The 21,893-nt window shown below is 40.5% G+C and overlaps 1 protein-coding gene across 1 annotated transcript in view; it reads right to left on the reverse strand.

Moving 5' to 3' along the window:
- Window positions 1–10,173: 10,173 nt before the first annotated feature.
- Stam2 (signal transducing adaptor molecule 2) overlaps window positions 10,174–21,893 on the reverse strand; it is a 47,785-nt gene continuing 36,065 nt past the window's right edge. Inside the window, exons 11-14 of the mRNA XM_052182481.1 lie at window positions 21,698–21,752; window positions 17,535–17,685; window positions 14,417–14,583; window positions 10,174–11,848 (exon numbers count right to left, since the gene is read on the reverse strand). Of these exons, the coding sequence (XP_052038441.1) occupies window positions 11,620–11,848; window positions 14,417–14,583; window positions 17,535–17,685; window positions 21,698–21,752 (602 nt within the window). The 3' untranslated portion in view covers window positions 10,174–11,619. The remainder of the gene's footprint in view (window positions 11,849–14,416; window positions 14,584–17,534; window positions 17,686–21,697; window positions 21,753–21,893) is intronic.

Here is a 21,893-nt window from a genome sequence, read left to right on the forward strand (position 1 = left end):
TCTGAACATCTATGCTCCAAATGCAAGGGTACCTCATTCATAAAAGAAGCTTTACGAAAGCTCAAAGCACACATTGCACCTAAAACAATAATTGTGAGTGACTTCAACACTCCAATCTACTCAATGGACCGATGAGGAAAACAGAAGCTAAATAGGGACACCGTGAAACTAACTGAAGCTTTGGACCAATTGGATTTAACATATATATATATATATATATATATATATATATATATATATATATATATATATATAACATTTTATCCTAAAACAAAAGAATATACCTTTTTCTCAGCACCTCATGGTACCTTCTCCAAAATCGACCATACAATTGGTCACAAGACAGACCTTAACAGATATAAGAAGATAGAACTAATCCCATGCCTCCTATCAGATCACTATGGAGTAAGAGTGGTCTTCAATACAACAAAAACAACAGAAATCCAACATACACATGGAAGCTGAACAATACTATACTCAATGATACCTCGGTCAAGGAAGAAATAAAAAAAGAAATCAAAGACTTTTTAGAATTTAACAAAAATGAAGGCACAGCCTACCCAAATTTATGGGACACAATGAAAACAGTGCTAGGAGGAAAACTCATAGCCCTGAGTGCCTCCAAAAAGAAACTGGAGAGAGCATACACTAGCAGCTTAATGGCACACCTGAAAGCCCTAGAACAAAAAAGAAGTTCATTCACCCAAGAGAAGTAGAAGACAGACATCATCAAACTCAGGGCTGAAATCAATCAAGTAGAAACAAAAAGAACCATACAAAGAATTAACAAAACCAGGAGCTGGTTCTTTGAGAAAATCAACAAGATAGATAAACCCTTAACCAGACTAACCAGAGGGCACAGAGACAGTATCCAAATTAACAAACTTAGAAATGAAAAGGGTGATATAACAACAGAAACTGAGGAAATTCAAAAAATCATCAGATTCTACTACAAAAGCCTATACTCAACACAACTGGAAAATCTGGAAGAAATGGATAATTTTCTAAACAAATACCAAATACCAAAATTAAATCAGGATCAAATAGATCATCTAAACAGTCCCATAACCCCTAAAGAAATAGAAGTGGTCATTGAAAGTCTTCCAACCAAAAAAAGCACAGGACCAGATGGTTTTAGTGTAGAATTCTATCAGATCTTCAAAAAAGACCTAACACCAATTCTCTTCAAACTATTCCATAAAATAGAAACAGAAGGAACCCTATCCAACTCATTCTATGAATCCACAATTACGCTGATACCAAACCCACACAAAGATCCAACAAAGAAAGAGAAATTCAGACCAATTTCTCTTATGATTATCTATGCAAAAATACTCAATAAAATTCTTGCCAACCAAATCCAAGAACACATAAAAAGATCATTAACCATGATCAAGTAGGCTTCATGCCAGGGATGCAGGGATGGTTCAATATACAGAAATCCATCAATGCAATCCACTACATAAACAAACTCAAAGAAAAAAACCACATGTTCATTTCATTAGATGCTGAAAAAGCATTTGACAAAATTCAGCATCCTTTCATGCTAATAGCCTTGGAAAGAACAGGAATTCAAGGCGCATACCTAAACATAGTAAAAGCAATATACAGCAAACCAGTAGCCAACATCAAACTAAATGGAGAGTATCTTGAAGCAATCCCACTAAAATCAGGGACTAGACAAGGCTGCCCCCTCTCTCCATATCTTTTCAATATAGTACTTGAAGTTCTAGCTAGAGCAATTAGACAACATAAGGATGTCAAAGGGATACAAATTGGAAAGGAAGAAGTCAAACTATCACTATTTGCAGATGATATGATAGTATACTTAAGTGACCAAAAAAACTCCACCAGAGAACTCCTATAGCTGATAAACGACTTCAGCAAAGTGGCTAGTTATAAAATCAACTCAAGCAAATCTGTAGCCTTCCTATACTCAAAGGATAAGAGGCTGAGAAAGAAATTAGGGAAATGACACCCTTCACAATAGCCACAAACAATATAAAGTATCTTGGTATAACTCTAACCAAACAAGTGAAAGATCTGTATGACAAGAACTTCAGGTCTCTGAAGAAGAAAATGGAAGAAGACCTCAGAAAAATGGAAAAATCTTCCATGCTCATGTATTGGCAGGATTAATATAGTAAAAATGACCATCTTGCCAATAGCAATATACAGATTCAATACAATCCCCATTAAAATCCCAACTCAGTTCTTCATAGAGTTAGAAAGAGCAATTCTCAAATTCATCTGGAATAACAAAAAAACCCAGGATAGCTAAAACTATTCTCAACAGTAAAAGGACTTCTGGGGGAATCAGTATCCTGGACCTCAAGCAGTACTACAGAGCAATAGTGTTAAAAACTGCATGGTATTGGTACAGTGACAGGCAGGTAGTTCAGTGGAATAGAATTGAAGACCCAGAAATGAACCCACACACCTATGGTCACTTGATCTTTGACAAAGGAGCTAAAACCATCCACTGGAAAAAAAAAGATAGCTTTTTCAACAAATGGTGCTGGTTCAACTGGAGGTCAGCATGCAGAAGACTGCAAATCCATCCATTCTTATCTCCTTGTACTGAGCTCAACTCCAAGTGGATCAAGGACCTCCACATAAAACCTGACACACTGAAACTAATAGAAAAGAAACTGGGGGAGAGCATTGAGCATATGGGCACAGGGGAAATTTTCCTGAACAGAACACCAATAGCTTATGTCTAAGATTAAGAATTGATAAATGGGACTTCATAAAATTACAAAGTTTCTGTAAGGCAAAGGACACTGTCAATCAGACAAATCAGCAACCAACAAATTGGGAAAAGATCTTCACCAACCCTACATCCGATAGAGGGCTAATATCCAATATATACAAAGAACTCAAGAATTTAGACTCCAGAGAGTCAAATAACCCTATTAAAAAATGGGGTACAGAGCTAAACAAAGAATTTTCACCTGAAGAATTTCGAATGGCTAAGAAGCACCTTAAGATATGTTCAACATCATTAGTCATTATGGAAATGCAAATCAAAACAACCCTGAGATCTCACCTCACACCAGTCAGAATGGCTAAGATTAAAAACTCAGGAGATAGCAGGTGTTGGCAAGGATGTGGATAAAGAGAAACACTCCTCCACTGTGGGTGGGATTGCAAGCTGGTACAACCATTCTGGAAATCAGTCTGGCGGTTCCTCAGAAAACTGGACATGACACTTCTGGAGGACCCTGTTATACTACTCCTGGGCATATACCCAGAGGATTCCCCGGCATGCAGTAAGGACACATGTTCCACTATGTTCATAGCAGCCCTATTTATAATAGCCAGAACCTGGAAAGAACCAAGATGTCCCTCAGTGGAGGAATGGATACAGAAAATGTGGTACATTATTTACACAATGGAATACTACTCAGCAATTAAAAACAATGAATTCACAAAATTCCTAAGCAAATGGTTGGAACTGGAAAATATCATCCTAAGTGAGGTCACCCAATCACAAAAGAACACACATGAATGCAGTCACTGATAAGTGGATATTAGCCCAGAAGCTCTGAATACCCAAGACACAATTCACATATCAAATCATTCCCAAGAGGGAAGGAAGGAGAGGGCCCTGGTCCTGGAAAGGCTTGATGCAGCAATCTAGGGGATTACCTGGACAGAGAAGTGGGAAGGGGTTGATTGGCGAATGGGCAGAAGGAAGAGGGCTTATAGGACTTATAGGGAGGGTGGAACAGGGAAAGGGGAAATCATTTGCAATATAAAGAAAGAATATAGAAAAGAAAAAAAAAGAAAAAAAGAAAAACAAAGCTGAAGAAAGAAAGAAAGAAAGAAAGAAAGAAAGAAAGAAAGAAAGAAAGAAAGAAAGAAAGAAAGAAAGAAAGAAAGAAAGAAAGAAAACAGTCTTCCCTGATTATAATCTTGCAGGGTACAAACGATTCAGAAGGCTATGGAAACACAGCTCAAAGTCAGTTGTAAGCATAGTCATTGTCAAGATAAGTGGTGGTTTTTATTTAGGTACTACCTACGAGTTAATTTATTTTATCCTGTATTTCTTTTAGCCAGCGCATTCAGTGTTTTCTCAGGTAGCCACATTGTGTGTCCTGGCCTGTAGTCTAGGCTGTGGCTCTGATATACCTGCCTTACAGACTAGAACATACTGACTCTAAAGAGGGCAGACACCAGAGAAGTATCAGACACTTATGGTATCCACTAAACTTCTGATCATATGTAAGCAGAAAAGAGAGAACTAGAGGAATCATACTATTAACTACCTAAAATACCTCTAATATACATAAGTCAGTATATAACATCCATATATAGTTTAAATGAAAATTTCTTATCTGTGCTGACAATATTTCCTCCAAGAGCCATAGACCATCAAACAAAACCCCAGCACCAGGAGCAAGCAGCCCTCTTTTTAGTTGTTGGTTAGAGTTGTCCAACAGACTCCCAAAACACTACAGGATATTGTAATTGGCCTTGGTTTCCTCCCTAGGCCCTCCCTAGGCCCTATTACTTAAGATACAATGCAAACACCGAGAGGTTCCAGGGCTGAAAACAACCCAAATGACCCTCCCTGGGACAGCTTTTATGGCACCAGAAGGCACTATGCAAGCTTCTAAAGGAAAGAAGCAACCAACTGTCCTATTCGGCTATGACACTTAGGAAGCACAACAGAAACCAGCACAGCACAGCAACTAGAGGGTGTATAGTACTGGTTCTCATACCTTGACACTAACCAACAACTCTTTATATATATATTATATATATAAGTACACTGTAGCTGTCTTCAGACACTCCAGAAGAGGGCGTCAGATCTTGTTATGGGTGGTTGTGAGCCACCATGTGGTTGCTAGGATTTGAACTCACGACCTTTAGAAGAGCAGTCAGTGCTCTTAACCACTGAGCCATCTTTCCAGCCCCCAGCAACTCTTTAATTAGAGATACATTCAACAAGAGGGAAATCACATCTCGTACCGGAAACTGGGCTACCTACTCAGGACCAGTGATGTCATGAATCTTGAAAAAGCTAACCCCATCATTTTACTAAACCAGCATAATCCATAACTACATTCTAAATATGTCCTCACCCCTCATCGAGGAAGCTTCACCTTGTAACAAAGGAGAACATTTCAGAAAATCACAACCAATCAAAATGTATAAGAGTTATAGAGGTTAGTCCTAGGGGATACATCTACAACACAACTCTTGCACCTAAGGCTCAGGGGTCATTTCAAAGATAAAAAGTAGAAAAATTATAAGACCCAGAAAGACTGGGAGTTTGCCATGAGACTGTCTCCTAGAAATGTCAGAAGTTACACCCATAAAATCTCACCAGCAAGGCTGGTCCTGGACCCACACAGTGGAAGAACCGACTCCCCAAAGTTGTCATCTAACCTCTACATCTCCTTCCAAACACACACACACACACACACACACACACACACACACACACACACACACACACACAATGCAATGATGCCAATAAGCAATCATGTGGATTAGAGGATACAGGCCCTGGAATGTACCATGGAGCTCTTGGCTAAATTCAGTTTCAATTGTCATTCCAGATATATTATGAGCCTATGCCAAGCCCTGGGAATACAACTAAATTATGGCTCTGAGTTTTGAAGTCTTCCACAGACCTATGCAGGCTTAAACTTACCCAACAGCAAGCTGGCAGATGAACTGGTAGATAAGATCTTTAATTTTCACTCATGAAGTGATATAGCCATTCAAAGATGTTATCTTTCTAAGCCATTGGGACTTTACCCTTCATGGTTACAAAATTACTGCTTTATCTCCTGGCATGGACTCTACTAAGCCAAAGCTTCTTTTTAACCATTTTTCTTTCTTCTTAGGAAGACCATCCCAAGACCTCTGACCTAAATCTCACTGGGTTGAAAACAATGCAGATGGTCACTCTGGCTGCAAAGGAGTCTGGGAAGGCAAGTACCATCATTTTGTTTACTGACTTCTATACAGAATCATTAAAATGAGGTGTCTGGTTGAAAAAAAGCACATTTTAAAAAGCAAATTATACTGTCAACTACAGACACAGGAAGAAAGCATCAGCCAGTGGGAACTGCTTAAACATAGTTACAAGATGCTTCAAAAGCATAGCATTATTTGGGGCCAGTGACATTAGGGCTGACCATTTAACTAACTCATTAAGTGGACAAAAGCATACCAGTAAGGAAAAAAAAGTTAACAGGACCAAACAACTGACGCACAAGGAATCTTGGGGTGTGGGTCAGTCTAACATACAGAAGTGGGGAAAGATGGATGTGTAAAATCGATGTTGGATATAGTGCCCACATAGGCCTGAGATGAAGTGGAGATTTCTGGTTTCTTTGGAGACTGAGTTGTGTCATGTGATGTTTTTCTGGTAACTGTCTTATGAGAGGATGTTTGCTGGAGCAGACACTTGAGAGGACAAGTGATGTTTTGAAAGAGTGTTTGTATAACCCAGCAGAGAGTGGACAGTGCTCTTGCATTGGTTGGCTTTGTAATTCGTTGCCACGCATCCATTGGTCCTCACTGATGATACTCTTGCACTGGTTCACCTTGCTTTATTTGCTGATCTTCACTGGTCAGGACTTTGTAGAAAGAAATGCACCAAGAAACTTCTGGTGGTATTCTGGCTGTTTCCTGTCTGCTTCCGAGGACTCATGCCAGTCAGCAGAGCCTCATGGTTTCTTCTCAACCAAGCTGCTGCTATTGATTTGTGTTTGATGTCTTGCTAGTGGACAGGACTGCTAACAACAAAAACTGGAATCACCCCAAAGAACTATTTCTAAACAGATCTACCCAGTTTCCTTTTGACCTTTCTTTTCCCCCACCTCTGGTGGGTGGTGGGCTAGAAGGGAGGTTAAAGTAGGTTTTGAAAACTCTAAGCCTACAGGAACGCATGTTGGATCCCCCTCCCCTTTGCTATCTTTTGCTGTGAGTACATCTGCTTCAATACCTCTTTACTCACAACCACAATGCTCTGATGACATCACCACTTCTCGGTAGAACAGTGCTGGGTGCACTGAGCTCACATCCTTAGTGTTGGTTCTATTCTGTGTGACAGAGCCACACAACCTCAGAGAGCCCATCCATTACCATCAAGTTCTGATCGCAGGTCTAGGCCTAATTTCTTCTCTTGGAGGCTGAATAGGAGTGATCTTGATTGTGAAGACAGCCTACACTACAAAGGGAAAACCTGTCTTAGCTGTGGTGTGTTTGTGTACTGCAGTGGGTGCACAGGTAACAGCATTATGTAGCTATAGAAGCAATGAAGTACGGACACACGGTACAATAGAAATAAACAGCAGGAAGCATCAAGCTTAGCCTAGTGGCAGAGCACTTGGCCTATAAGCTCAAGGCTCTAGGTGTGATCGATCATAACACAAACCAGAAAACATTAGGCTAATGTGAAAGAGTCAAACACAAGAACGCCTTGCTTTCAAACTCAAGGTGATTTGTAATGTATATACTTAAACTCCATTACAAGTATTTGCTTTAAAATGGTTAACTTTATTATGTGAACTTCACATCAACTAAAAAAGAAAAAGATGTCACTGCTTCCTATGCCAAATGTCAAGTAGGTGGTTTCTTACTTTATAAGTATTTTTTAAAAATTTTCCCATAAATCATTCTTTGTCATCCTTTGTCATCCAGTTCTGCTCCTGTTTGCCTTTAAATATCGATCCCACCACTAAGTCCCTACTCACGATGTGCAAAGGAGTGAGCAGTCAATGCAAAATCAGGTGAGCCTGTTACCTTTGAACAGTTCTGGCATAAAGTGATCAAATCCAGACGTGAGAAAACAAATCCGTAAAATGGAGTTATGTATTAGCTGGGTGGGGAGGGTGGGTTAGTCATCTATTGTGCATTTTCATTGTGGTTTAGCAAGGGTGAAGAGAACTGCCGACTGGACTACATACACTTTTCACAACTCGTATGCCAACATGATTTAAGCAATCTTTGAAAGTTCCAAGTGCAGGATACCCAGAACTGTTGGGTGTGGTTACCTGTGTGCTAAATTCCGGGTCTTTGTAACCGAGTGCCGTAATGTTGGAGGTTTAAACAGGAGAAACAAATTTCTTCCCAGCTCTGGAGGCTAAAGGTCTGCGAGTGGCACTGGCAGAACATGTTCCCTCAAAGGGTCCTGTCCGTGTTCCAGCTTCTGAGGTCCCTGGCAGCCTTTTCTTTCCTCAGAGCAGTGCAGCCTGTCTCCTGCACGCAGCCTCACTCACTGAGTCCTGCCCTTTCATCTTCTTATGAAAAAGGCATCATTGCTTCAGACTCCATCCTTTGTGGGAATGGTTCTGCTCATTTACCTTCAGACCACTTCAAGTAAGGTCACATATGACATTCTAAGTGAGTATGAGTTTGGGACACTTCATTTCACTAAATCGTGCAAGCTACATAAAAACAAACAAACAAAAAAAAAAAAACTACTCAAATTCAAATTTAGCTTCACAAATTTACAACTTACAGTAATTTTTCCTCTGGGGAAAAACAAAAACCCAGAAACTTTATTAAGAAAACAATGAAGTCAAACAAAGCCACAAAATCAACCTGAGTCCTCCCTTTTATCTATGAGCCAAATTTGAAGTTAATTAAGAAAGAAATCAACCTTTTGGTGGAATCACTAAGTTGGTGCTGTGTTATTTATAATTTATTAGCCTTAAGAACAACATTGGTGTTACACTACAGCAACAATTCAACAAAGCCTGACCCAGGAGTAGACGGGAGTCTTACACTATGTCTTTCACTAAGAAAAGCTTTTAAAGAGATGCCAGAAGTGGAAAGGGGTTCAGCGGTCAGTACACAGGCACCCACAATCGGCCCTAACTCTAGTCCCAGGGGAACTGATGCCCTCTTCTGGCCTGAGTGATATGCATGCAGACAAAACACCTATATACCGGAGACACATAAAACGTCTTTAAAAGTCAGAAAGCTCCCTAAGGCCATCTTCCCCCATCTTGCAGTGTTGAAGGATGAAGAACAAACTCTATCACTGAGTTATATCCCTAAACCAGCCATATTTACAATTTTTCAAAATGTAGATGAAACTTTATTATCATCTTCAGTATACAGTACAATCATTAGTCAAATATCAAGTACTTGAAATAGCATAATGGAAATACATATTTAAATGCTAAGCAAAAAGATAACATGTAGATAATTTTGTAAGCAAATTACCAAAAAAAAAAAAAAAAAAAGACAATGTTGGCAGACTGTTGACTTTTCAAACATATTTCTCTTAACATCCAAGGAAATGTTTTTTACTATAAAATTCTATATATTTTTGGAATTTTTCTAATATATCAAGATTTATATGAAAAATGAAATTAAAAAAATTTTGTTAGAAAACATTAAATATGAACCCAATGTAGAAATCTGAAGGTAGACTATTCCTTTGGCAGAAAATAAATAGCTACAAACATCTTAAAATAAGTATAGTTCAATAGGATCATGGGAAAATATATATCTTTACATTTCCTATTAATACTGAAATCAGATCAATACAGATTTAATATCATTTTAGGCTAACAATAACTCTGCAACACAAATTTATGAATGGAAAAAAATAAAATGTAGGAGGAAGAAATTTCTGCATATATTAAACTTCACAGACACCAATATACACTATTTATATACAGGTCACGCGGCATGTTTTATTATTCCAAAACAGCTGAGCTTTACTGGCTGGTCCCCACTTGACGAGCACGCAGTATTTACACTGACTACACAAAGCTTTTATAATTTAGACAGTAAGTGAACATGAGACTCACAAACACCAGCACGAGCTTAGTAAACACAGTTGGGAAGCGGAGGGAAGACATGTTCATCTTACAAACGTTATTAAGAGCAGCTCTGGACTTTTATGTTTATTTACTTAATTTTTAAAGAGCAGGAGGTTGTTCTCCAAACAGTAAGGTGCCGGGCTGCAGTCCATCCTCGTAAGTACATCGCTGAGTTCAGCTGAAAGGAAAAGGCTGCAGGAAAAACAGAACATGAGGGCTAAGGACTGAAAAACCTTCCAGTGTCCTGTATCTGAAAACCAGATACTCACAAAACACAGGCTTGCAGGGAGGGACTGCCTACTCTTTCTTCTGTGCCGACTATTTTATGCAGTAGTAGGTTCTAAAACAAAGAACCTTTCTTTGAAAAAAAAAATAGCATACTTATAACCAAGTATCTATAAATAGATGAATGACAAGATTTCCAAATTGTCTCCCAATGGATTTTTAATAAAAATTAAGGGCTTAAAAAATATATAGAAGTGCAAAATTTTTAAATTTTAAAAAATTAAGTTTAGAACATTTCCCAGTGTAAATATCACAGATCTGAAACATGTGCATCTATGTTTTCTAGTTTGTGTTGTGTAAAAAGTTGATACAATAAAGTAGTGTGCAAAGTTTTAAGAGAAAATCCCTATGGTTTACCACCAATTCTTACAGTCTGTGGGACCTTGTACTATGAACTAATTTAAAACAGGAGCTTTGGAAAAGCGGCCTGACCTGTCCTGTCAGCCCGTGTCCACAAACCCCTGACCTGTCCTGTCAGGTCCATGTCCACCAAACTGCTGCCTGCTGTTTCTGCAAAGGCTCAGAATTACTTCTGAGGGGATGCACGATCCCTTCATGATGACACGTGAAAGCTTGGCACCATGACAACTTTCCAATGGAGTGTCAATCACTTCAGTAAGAGAGTTAACGCCCACCTCACACTTAACACCCATGATGGTTTCTATCACATCAGATTATGGGAAGTGTCTCCTGGCTCAGATTCACTGAGAATCCCTAAGAAGTAAGTGCAGTGTCTGCATATGTGGCAGGCAAGATCCAAAGCACAGCACCTTCATTAGACATCCACCAGCGTCACTAGAAAACAATTCTGAATACCAGGGACACGAGTAGAGAGAATGCCCTTCCTGGGGAAGGCTAACATCTCATGGCGTTCCTTGGCCTTCAGCTGAGAGGACTGGCTAACTGCTTTGCAATATTCGCATTTATATGGTTTTCACTATTAATAACAGAAAACATTTTTGTACCTTCTAAATTGTTCTTTCTTCTGTACACAGTATATTCTAATTACTACTCAGCATTACACTGAGAACAAACCTGACAGCACTGCAAACACAACTGTAATTTAAGGAGCCGACAGGAAATAATGCTGGCAAGCTAAAGGCTTGCACTAAAAGATGTTCGCCTTTTAAAATTACAGAGTGTGGGAAATTAGGGGTGGGGGTCGGGGGAGTGCAGACAAAAATGTTAAAGGTCTTCAGTGCTCCTCAAAAATCACATCTTGGAGGAAACAATAGTTTCTTTAGAGAAAAACTCCACACTCCTATCTCATGCCATGTAGTGTCATACAGCTCCTCAGTAAGGACCCAGACAGAACAGCAGACTAACTCACAACATCCAAGCAGCCTTTGCCCAAAAGATCAGCTTCAAGACAACTGGACTGGAAAAAAACCCTTTTTACGGCCTTCCAGGATAAGGTTGGGTTTTGTGCTTTATTTATTCATGGTTCTTTTTGAGTGAACTTTTAATTTCAGATTAGAATCCCCAGGGTTGAGTGGCACACCCACGAAGACGGTCAGCAGGTCCTGGTGTGTCTCTAAAGGAGTGGCTGCTGGTGGTAACTTGCTTGTGGCTGTGCAGCTGGAGGCGCAGGAACTGCCACTGGAAAGCCAGCCAGCTGAGGCAAACCGGATGCCATGTTCTGGAAAGAAGACACATCTGCAGACATCCCCATGGGCTGTGGGTAGGCAGCCAGACCAGCAGCTGCCTGAGGACGAGCACTCTGGTTCATGTAAGAAGGATTGGAAACAGGGTCCTGTCCAGTGCTGCAAATAAAGTTTCACAAAGAAAATCAAGTCGCAGCAACAGATTATCATGACAAACATGCATTCCCCATTTTCTTTTCAAGTGTATATAGCCATCAGACTAGTCACTTAATTTTTTTGTTTGTTGGGTGGTAGGTTTTTTGAGACAGTGTTTCTCTATGTAGCCCCAACTGTGTTAGAACTCACTGTGTAGACCAGGCTGGCCTTGAACTCAGAAAGATCTGCCTGCCTCTGCCTCCTGAGTATTGAGATCAAAGGCATCTATCACCACTGCCTGGCACGATTTCTCACATCTACACAGGAGAACAGAACTGGACGCTGCTCACTGTGGAAGCATGGAGAGTAAATCTGGGTCTCTAGCTGACCCCAAGACAGGGAGACAGATACGAGCTCTTTGTCAGACCAGTGCAGCCAAACAGAGTGTTTCAGAGAAGTGAGAGACTATACTGAGAACACTGGAGGGGTGGCTCAGCAGCTAAGGGCATTGGTTGCTCCTGCAGAAGAACAGGCCATCTCTAACTCTACCTCCAGGGGACCTCAGATCCTATTTTGACAAGCAGTATCCAGACTGAGACTGAAGAAGACATCCTGACCTCTGGCTGCCACACATACTCATATGGGCAACAAACCAGCAAGGCAAAGGCGCCCACAGAAGCATCCCTAGACAGCACACAAAATTACAGAAAAAAGCTAGGGGAGGGAGCAAGCAGCCAGGACACAGAAGCGGCTAGAGGAGCACCTGAGACTAGCCGAGGAGACGGTGAGGAGGGTAAGGCCTCCACACAAGCACCCCGAGGAAGGCCGGGGGTAACAATGGAGAAATGCCTAGCTCCAAGTGAAAGTCAGAAATCTGACAGAAAGAAAACTGTTTCTTCTACCTAAGATGATGGTGAGCATCTGTCTGTCTGTCTGTCTGTCTGTCTGTCTGTCTATACATCCATCTATCCATAAAGACAGGGTCTCACTTTATAGTACTATGTAGACCAGACAGGCTTTGCGTGCCTCTTCATTCGAAGCACTAAAATTTTGCAATTTTTTTTTTTTCATTTAAACCTCGAGGTTCCATGCAGTGAGATGCCATCTTGTAGCAATGAGATGCTATCTTGTAGTCTCTCGTACATTAACATAGACTTTCAATAATAAGCTAAGGGAAAAGGAATGTTCACAAAGCAACAGCTGTAAGATTAGAAGGCTTATTTAACTTGCTCTCTCCAAAACCTCTTGCTCAAAGTACTGAAGGCACTGAGGATGCAAACTGCACGTGCCTGTGACTCCTGTGGCCAGTGACTGAGAAAGCAGAGTCCTGCTCAAGAGGCACCCCACACCCCCACACTTCCCTCTGACGAGAGCTTAGCACTTTCAAAAGCAGAACAGTGTGGTCTGAATTAGACCCCTGCACAGAGTGCTTTGGGATTGATTACGCATCTCTGCATTAAGCTCCTGCACAGAATGCTTTGGGATTGACCACATCTTTATATTAGACTTCGGCACAGAATGCTTTGGGACTGACCACATCTTTACATTAGACTACGGCATAGAATACTTTGGGATTGACCATATCTCTGCATCAGATCCCTGCAAAGAACACTTTGGGACTGACCACATAGACAGACTCACTGACACTTAAGAGGAAAACAAATCACACCAAACAGAAGGACTGTGCTTTTCTCCTATTTCTACTATGACACAAATATATTCAAAACATTTAATTTTAAATCACACCAAATATGTTGCTTACAAGAAGATTAATGTAGATATACCAGATTTTCCTCCATAATACCTACTGGTACTCAGAATAACAAACTGTTGTCATGTAACCCACAGATACAGGCCCACTTACTTTTTGGATAGTCCTTACACCTATCTACTCATGGACTTAAGATGAAAAGGGACCTTAAAGGGCAATTGCATATAACACTGAATATATATTCTGTAATAACGTAAATAGGAAAATTTAAACTATGATTTCCAGAGAATACTTGTACAGAAATATTAAACCAAGTCCACTGTCCAATCTTACTTCCTTTTACAGGTGACGGCAGTAATTTTTTTTAATATTTAGGAGTACGTACAGGCAAGCGTCCATAGCATAGCTTCATTAGGCTAGCTTACCACAGCACAGTTCTAAGAGCACTGTGGCATCAGTCCCTAGGAAGGACCACTACAAGATACAGACAGACTTCTTCCTAGGGTCTTAACTGTGGGTTTAAATCTTAACAACTAGCAAGGTTTAGTTGAAGTAAAGCAGCACCACTGCACCCAGTGAGAGCAGTAACGGCCAAGTTAGCTCTCCACTTAGGAGTGAGAATGGGAGCACTGGCTCGCCTCAGCAGCACCCACCTTTGAGTCAGTACTCAGGAGGCAGAGGCAGATTCATCTCTAAGAGTTTGAGGCCAGTCTGGTCTATACAGTGAATTCTAGGACACATAGGGCTATGTAGAGATGCCATCTCAAACAAACAAGCAAGCAACAACAAAAGTAAAGATTGGAAATGTTACTGTAAGGAGAAGAGTCTGTAGGTTCTTGTTCTAAAACTAGGGAAAATTAACACAGATCTCCAATACTTACCTTAAATATGGAGGTTGGATGGTGTGTGCTGTTACTGAGTTCATATTTGGAGGCAGAGATCTCAGCGAGCCCATAGGATCAGGCCCTAGGTTATAGTTCTGGGCAACAGATACTTGGTGAATGCTATGACCCAGGTAGTTTCCACCATGCGACTGGACTGGATATGTCTATTAAGCAAAGAGAAAAACTTTGCTTGTTATTTCAATGATTTAACTAAGCACACCCAAAACTTTTAAGTCATAAAAATAAAATAAAATAAATGTTTAACTACTTGGGGAACAATCTGATTCTACCGATCTTTCCACACTGGAACAAAAAGTGGAGAGTCTCCAACTTATGATATCTAATCAATGGACTTTGGCAATGTGTTTGCTGATTTTCCAGGAGTTTGAAGAAAAATAGTGGGAGCTGTATTTTTAAGTAGAAGGTTGGAATCTATCAAGAGTGCCTATTAACATACATCTTGCCACAGAACCTTCCTTTGAAGGGAAACCCATGGTTACTCCAGATCACCACAAGAATGACTACCCCAACTCCCCCCTATTGGAGAGAAGGTTGAAAGAGAGGACAGGGTGCTAAGCCCTCTCCTGCTGTGGAGTGGTACTAGCAGGTATGGTCTTGTTGTAGAACTGTGTCACTACGGGGGTGGGTTTTGAGATCTTAGATGCTCAAACCAGTGTGTGAGTGTGCGGGTGTTTTCCTGTTGCCTGCCAATCCAGATATCAAACTCTTGGCTCCTTCTCCAGCCATGCCTTCCATGATGACAACAGACTACACCTCTGAACCTGTAAGGCAGCCCCAAGTAAACGCCTGCCTTTATAAGAGTTGCTGTGGTCATGTGTCTCTTCACAGCAGTGACTAAGACACCTGCCTTCAGAAGATGACAAAGATGGAGCTACAAAATAAGACAAAGTGCATCCCGAGGAAATTTCATAAAATCACTGGATTCTTATGTAACCTATGTAATCTTCACAGTAACAGCTCGGTAAGGACACGTCTATCAGCTTACTCACAACAGCATTCAAAAGCAATCCCTATGTGTAATAACTATTATACAGTAGTAATCATTGCTCAAGTTTTATTTAAAGCAAAGATCACATAAAATCTAGGATAATAGGAATACCAAATAAACTACACTTAATGTAATGATATTCTCTTTAGCAATGACTGGCATCCATGGCTGACACAGAAGGGGTTCTGCCGCTCACCATCTGTAGCTGCACTTCCCATGCGTATCCCCTCTACTCTTAGTTCACATGGTTTTCAAAGCAGAACAGCAAGTTTTGAAATTTCAAACATTTCAAACCAACTCACACATGAGCTAATGTGTTAAGAGGCTGTGTGAGAAAAGTAAGCGTCAGAAAGCCTAACAGGAGGAAAAACCAGCTATACAGACTGCGGCCCCAAAGCCTGGCCAGGACCGCCCGCTACAGACCTGAGGCAGACATACACAGCTTCTTCAAAACAGAAGGAATCATGAAAAAACTTAAGGAATCTTTTTTTTTTAACCCAGAAGTCTAAGCTCCTATGTAGTTTTCAAGAAGTTCATAGCATGGCATATTTGATAAATGCTTCTTCTCTGGTGTGACAGTTACCACAGTAACCATTTAAAAAACTTAGCAATGATATTGTGTTACATCATCTAACTTATGCACCCACATTCTAGTCGCTCTCCTTGGTGTCTCCTTCACACACTTCACTGCAAACCAGTTCTTATAAATTAACACGAATTTTGCTCATCAGCACTTACTTTAAATTTAATTGGCCAAAATTTGACAAATGCTTTGGAATGGGGATGCTGGAAACCTTAAGTCCTAAGGTCAGCTGGAGGCACAAAAGCATGCTAAGTACTGGGAAGGCGCTGCTGCTCACGGGCAGCTTCTGGAAGTGACGGTTCACAGCCCAGAGCTAAGCTCCAGTGCACAGACTTCAGCCAGGAATCAAGAGCACGCTCTGAGGATAAAAGACGCTCACTAGCTGATCTGTAAGTAATTACTTAAGGCATCTTTGAAAGGTTTTGAAAGAAATATTTGATCTCCTGTTAAATAGTATCAAGAGGATTTTCACAGAGGGCTCTATGTAAAAGGATCCGTACTTGGGGCTGGACAGATGGCTCAAAGGCACTGGCTGCTCTTTCAGAGGACCCAGGTTCAATTCTCAGCACCCACATAGCAGTTCACAACTGTATGTAACTCCTTTCCAGAAGATCTGACACCCACATACAGACATATCCAGGTAACACGTCAATGTACATAAAAATAAAAATAAACTATATGTATGTATGTATGTATGTATGTATGTATGTATGTATGTATATATATATGTGTGTGTGTGTGTGTGTGTGTGTGTATGTGTGAGTGAGTGAGTGTGTGATCCATGCTTGATAACACAGGATTTACATCTACAACAAAAATTTATACCCCACACTTACTTGCTTACAGAGGCATACAAAGAACCAGAAACCGTCCTAATGTGTTAAAAATGAACTGGAATGCATTTGTGAAATACCATATCTAATCTTTATGGCAAACAGTATTTAGACAATCCTTCCTGAAACCATCAAAGTTCAGTGTCAAGGTCTGAACCAGAGGCCCATGTGCTGGGAAGTGTGGATGTCAACAATTTGGTATTCAAGAGCTAACTTCACCAATGAAGCAGTTCATGGTTGAGGCTGTAAGAAGGCGAGGACTTGATGGAGAAAACAGGTCCCTGGGGCTTTGGAAGGCTGACTTTGTCCCCAGATCCATACCACTCTCGCCCCAGCAGCTGTGAGGATGGAGAGCCTGTGTTCTTCCACACTACTCCTTTGACCCGAGGACAATGGAGCCAGCTGACTATGAACTGGGACATCTGAAATCACTAGGCCAGCCCAATAAACTTCTTCCTTTTAGTTGACTTTTCTCAGGTACTTTGTCACAGTGAAGGAAAATACACACGGTTCCTAGTTTAGTACATTTTTTTTTGGTTGTGAGCCTAGTCTTTAGCGGCTAAGCCATCTCTTCACATCTTTCCAGTCCTAGTTTCACAATTTTAGTCACGGGTAACAAATCTTTAATATGCTCTCAAACATTTAATTTTTTTAAAAAAAATTGAGTACTTTCTCAAAAGCAACGCTCACCTGCACTGGAAGCCCAGCTACTGTGGATGGGTAATGTGCTGGATGCAGCTTTGAGTAGACAGAGTACACAGGAGCTTCGTTCACCAATTTGTTGTATAGGTCCAGAGCTTCCAGAACCTTTACGTTCAACTCGGACAGTTCTGAATGCCTCCTGATACACAAGACAAGTATTTTCACAATAATGTGATGACCATTTAAGTTTAGTTCATTTCAATTCACGCGTCAGAAGGCTCTTTTCATATGCAATGAAAGGAATTCAGAGGGAAACTGAGAGGAGAAACTGTTGAATTCTGTCAACAGGCTAGTACTGCTTCCTAGTAACATGGAAAAGTCAGATCTACACCTCATAAACTGCAATCAATTTATAATTTGGGTGCTAGAATTTAGCTTAATATATTATAGATTTATGTCAAAAAATTTAATTACAAAGAAAAATAGTCTATGTTTCAGTAAAACTCTATGCCTTAATTATAAATCTCACTAACACAGTATATAGATGAAGACCCAGAACTCCTGAAGTCTATTATGACTTAAATAAGATTATAATGGGGGGGGAAAAGACATACACATCTTAATTAGGTCCTTGAAGGACCAACTAAATTTTTAAAAAAATATGATCAAGAAAGCACAAGTAAAGTCAATATATATACAAGCTAACAAGCTAGTCTCCACCCACTGTTCTTTTGTGTTTGTTTGTTTTGTTTCATTTTGTTTTTTGAGACAGAGTTTCTCTGTATAGCCCTGGCTGCCCTGAAACTCACTCTGTAGACCAGGCTAGCCTTGAACTCAGCAATCCTCCTGCCTCTGCCTCCCAAGTGCTGGGATTAAAGGCGTGCACTACCTGGCCTCCCAGTTCTTTATTTACTGAATGGCTTTGGGGAAGTAAATAAAACCAGGCACCTTATTGTATAACAACAAATCCAAGTAAGCATTTCCATATTCACCCAGGAAACAAACATAAAAATCCTTCTGCTTGGATACAACATCTGTCCCAACACCAGGAGTTACTGGGACCCAGGGCACAGAGGAACTCTGCCCGATCAGTGGCACCAGTTCCTTCCCTCAGTCTGAGCCAGTGGCACCAGTTCCTTCCCTCAGTCTGAGCCAGTGCCCTGAACAGACCTTGAGCGCAAACTCCATAGCCAGTCCCACAACACCCAGAGGAAGCTCCACTTCAAGGTGCTCTAACACGCCCAGAATCCCAGGATCCCAGGAGCTTGGTCACACCAGGATCTCAGGGTCCCAGAGGCAGCTTGACTCCCAGGAGCTCGGACACACCTGGGATCTCAGGATCCCAGGATCCCAGAATCCCAGGATCACAGAGACAGCTGGACTCTGAGGAGTTTTGACACAACCAGGATCACAGGAAGGACAGGCTCAGATATAGCAAGGGCAGGTAGCACTAGATATAACCAGATGGTGGGAGGCAAGCATAAGAACATAAACAACAGAAACCAAGGTTACATGGCATCATCAGAACCCAGTTCTTCCACCAAGTCCTGGATGCACCATGACACCAGAAAAGCAAGATTCGGATCATGATGATGATAGAGGACTTTAAGAAGGACATAAATAAACTCCCTTAAAGAAACACAGGAGAACATAGGTGAACAGTTAGAAGCCCTTAAAGAGGAAACACAAAAATCCCTTAAAGAATTACAGGAAAACACAATCAAATAGGCGAAGGAAATGAACAAAACCATCCAGGATCTAAAAATGGAACTAGAAACAATAAAGAACTAGAAACAAAGGGAGACAACTCTGGAGATAGAAAACCTAGGAAAGAAGTTAGGAGTCATAGATGCAAGCATCAGCAACAGAATATGAGAGAGAAGAGAGAATCTCAGGTGCAGAAGAAGATACCATAGAAAACACTGACACAACAGTCAAAGAAAACACAAAAACCAAAAAGCTCCTAATCCAAAACATCCAGGAAATCCAGGACACAAAGAGAAGACCAAATCTAAGGATAATAGGTATAGAAGAGAGTGAAGATCCCCATCTTAAAGGGCCAATAAATATCTTCAACAAAATTACAGAAGAAAACTTCCCTAACCTAAAGAAAGAGATGGCCATGAACGTAAAAAAAGTCTACACAACTCCAAATAGACTGGACCAGAAAAGAAATTCCTCCCGGCACATAATAATCAAAACACCAAATGTACTAAACAAAAAAAGAATATTAAAAGCAGTAAGAGAAAAAGGGCAAGTAACATATAAAGGCAGGCCTATCAGAATTATACCAGACTACTCATCAGAGACTATGAAAGCTAGAAGATCCTGGGCAGATATCATACAGATCCTAAGAGAACACAAATGCCGGCCCAGGCTACTATACCAAGCAAAACTCTCAGTTACCATAGACGGAGAAAACTAAATATTCTATGACAAAATCAAATTTACACAATATCTGTCCACAAATCCATCCCTACAAAGGATAATACATAGAAAACACCAACACAAGGAGGGAAATTACACCCTAATAAAAGCAAGAAATTAATCTTTCAACAAACCCACACAAACATAATTCCACCTCTAACAACAAAAACAACAACAACAACAAAAACCAGAAAGTAACAATCACTTTTCCTTAATATCATAATATGAAAATTAATATTACCAACACTTCCTAATTGATTGAAATTCAAAAGAATGAGGATTTAGAAATTTGTTGGCTGTTACCCAGTAGTCTCTCTAATTTGGTAACTGGAGAAATATGTCCAACGGACTGTTATAAGTTAAACAGCTACTTCTGTGTGGCCTGAAACATCTCTAAGTGTGTAGTGGATGTGAGAAGAGGAAGAAACAGCCCACCACAAAAATGGCCGTCTCTCCTTTAATAACATGTTATCTGAGCAAATAACAGGTGCTGTTCCTTTTCCTGCAATGATCACAAGCCAACTCTATCTTCAGAAGCATCTATCTACTGCAAAGCATTCAAATCTACAGAAATTAGGTGCGCATAGTAACAAATGTGTGACTAAGAACTGACCATAAGAACCCAGCTTGCCGATGAAACACTGACACAACCGTAGAAGGCGATAACCGCCATGCAAAAACCATCTTTCAAGATCCGATAACCCAGAGCAAAGGCTAGCTTTTACGGAATTACACTCAGGACTGGGCTACAACAAGTAAGGATAGCTGAGTCTCTGTTCCTTGGAAGACAAGGTCAAGAGCACAAAAGAAAATCCAGCAAATGAAGTTTCATATAACCAAGTACAAACTTGTAAGACATGGGGAGAGAACACAGAACTTGGAGGTTAATGTGAGTTGGAGACTGCAGAGACAAGACTGAGGAAGGATGGACCAAACGACCAAGGACAACCAGAGCACACAGAGGAAGAGTGGAAGGGCCAGCCTGACGGGGAAGGCAGTCGAAAATCAGATTTCAACAGTCTGGAACACAGTCAGAACCCGACAGCAGTGTGAAATCTCATGCTTTGTGATGGCAAAATGGAATGTACAATTTAATTTTCTAACATGGCAGTTTTATTCTCATTCCCATCCCCCATAGGAATAGCAAACTGTTACTGATTTATTCAAGAAGAGATGATTTATATTTACATTTGAGTTTGTGAGAGGAGCAAACAATCCATGAGACTAAAAGGCACCGTCCAGCTGGAAGCCGCCTGCGTGCCCTGCTCTAAGACACTGCATCAGCCAGTGACTCACTGCTTCAGAGCCAGCTTCTGCTGATACCAGAAGTGGGTACTCTTTGAGTTTTAATTCCCTTAGATAATTTTTTAGTAAAATTCTTACTTAATAAAAGCAATATTATGCTGTCATATCTTCCACTATATACATGACACCATTCCATATCAGCAAGTATTTTTCATTGGCAATGATTTCTACTATAAGATCAGAATGTTTAATTTTGAAAGTCAATTTCACATTGAAAGGCATTTCAGCTAGCTGCATTTTTATGGTCATAAATAGCATTGTGTTGAATACCACATCATCTGGTCATTGTATAGCTCCCCAGATTTCGTATACACTTCAAATGGCTACTGCCATTGATGAAAATAGTGTTCCCGAAATAAATAGCATTACCAGAACCCAGCTCTAAGAGTCTAGCAACTGAACAGGAATTGCAGTACATGTTCGATCCCACAGGCACTTTTCCCAGCTGCAAGCCTGGTCAAAACACGTGAAGAGCTTACCTATCAATCTCTTCAAGCTTTTCATCTATCATCGGACCCATCTGTTGGCAAATATCTGTAATACAGAAATAATTACCAATGCAGACAGAGACAGTGCAGCTTAAGTCACTTCCACAATCTTTAAACAAGAGACCATGCATCATCATACAAAATATAGAGAGAAGCTTCTGGCAGGGAAGAGATGATGAAAGATTTA

This window comes from Apodemus sylvaticus, chromosome 5, assembly GCF_947179515.1.
Source record: "Apodemus sylvaticus chromosome 5, mApoSyl1.1, whole genome shotgun sequence".
In the NCBI taxonomy this organism is placed as follows: Eukaryota; Metazoa; Chordata; class Mammalia; order Rodentia; family Muridae; genus Apodemus; species Apodemus sylvaticus.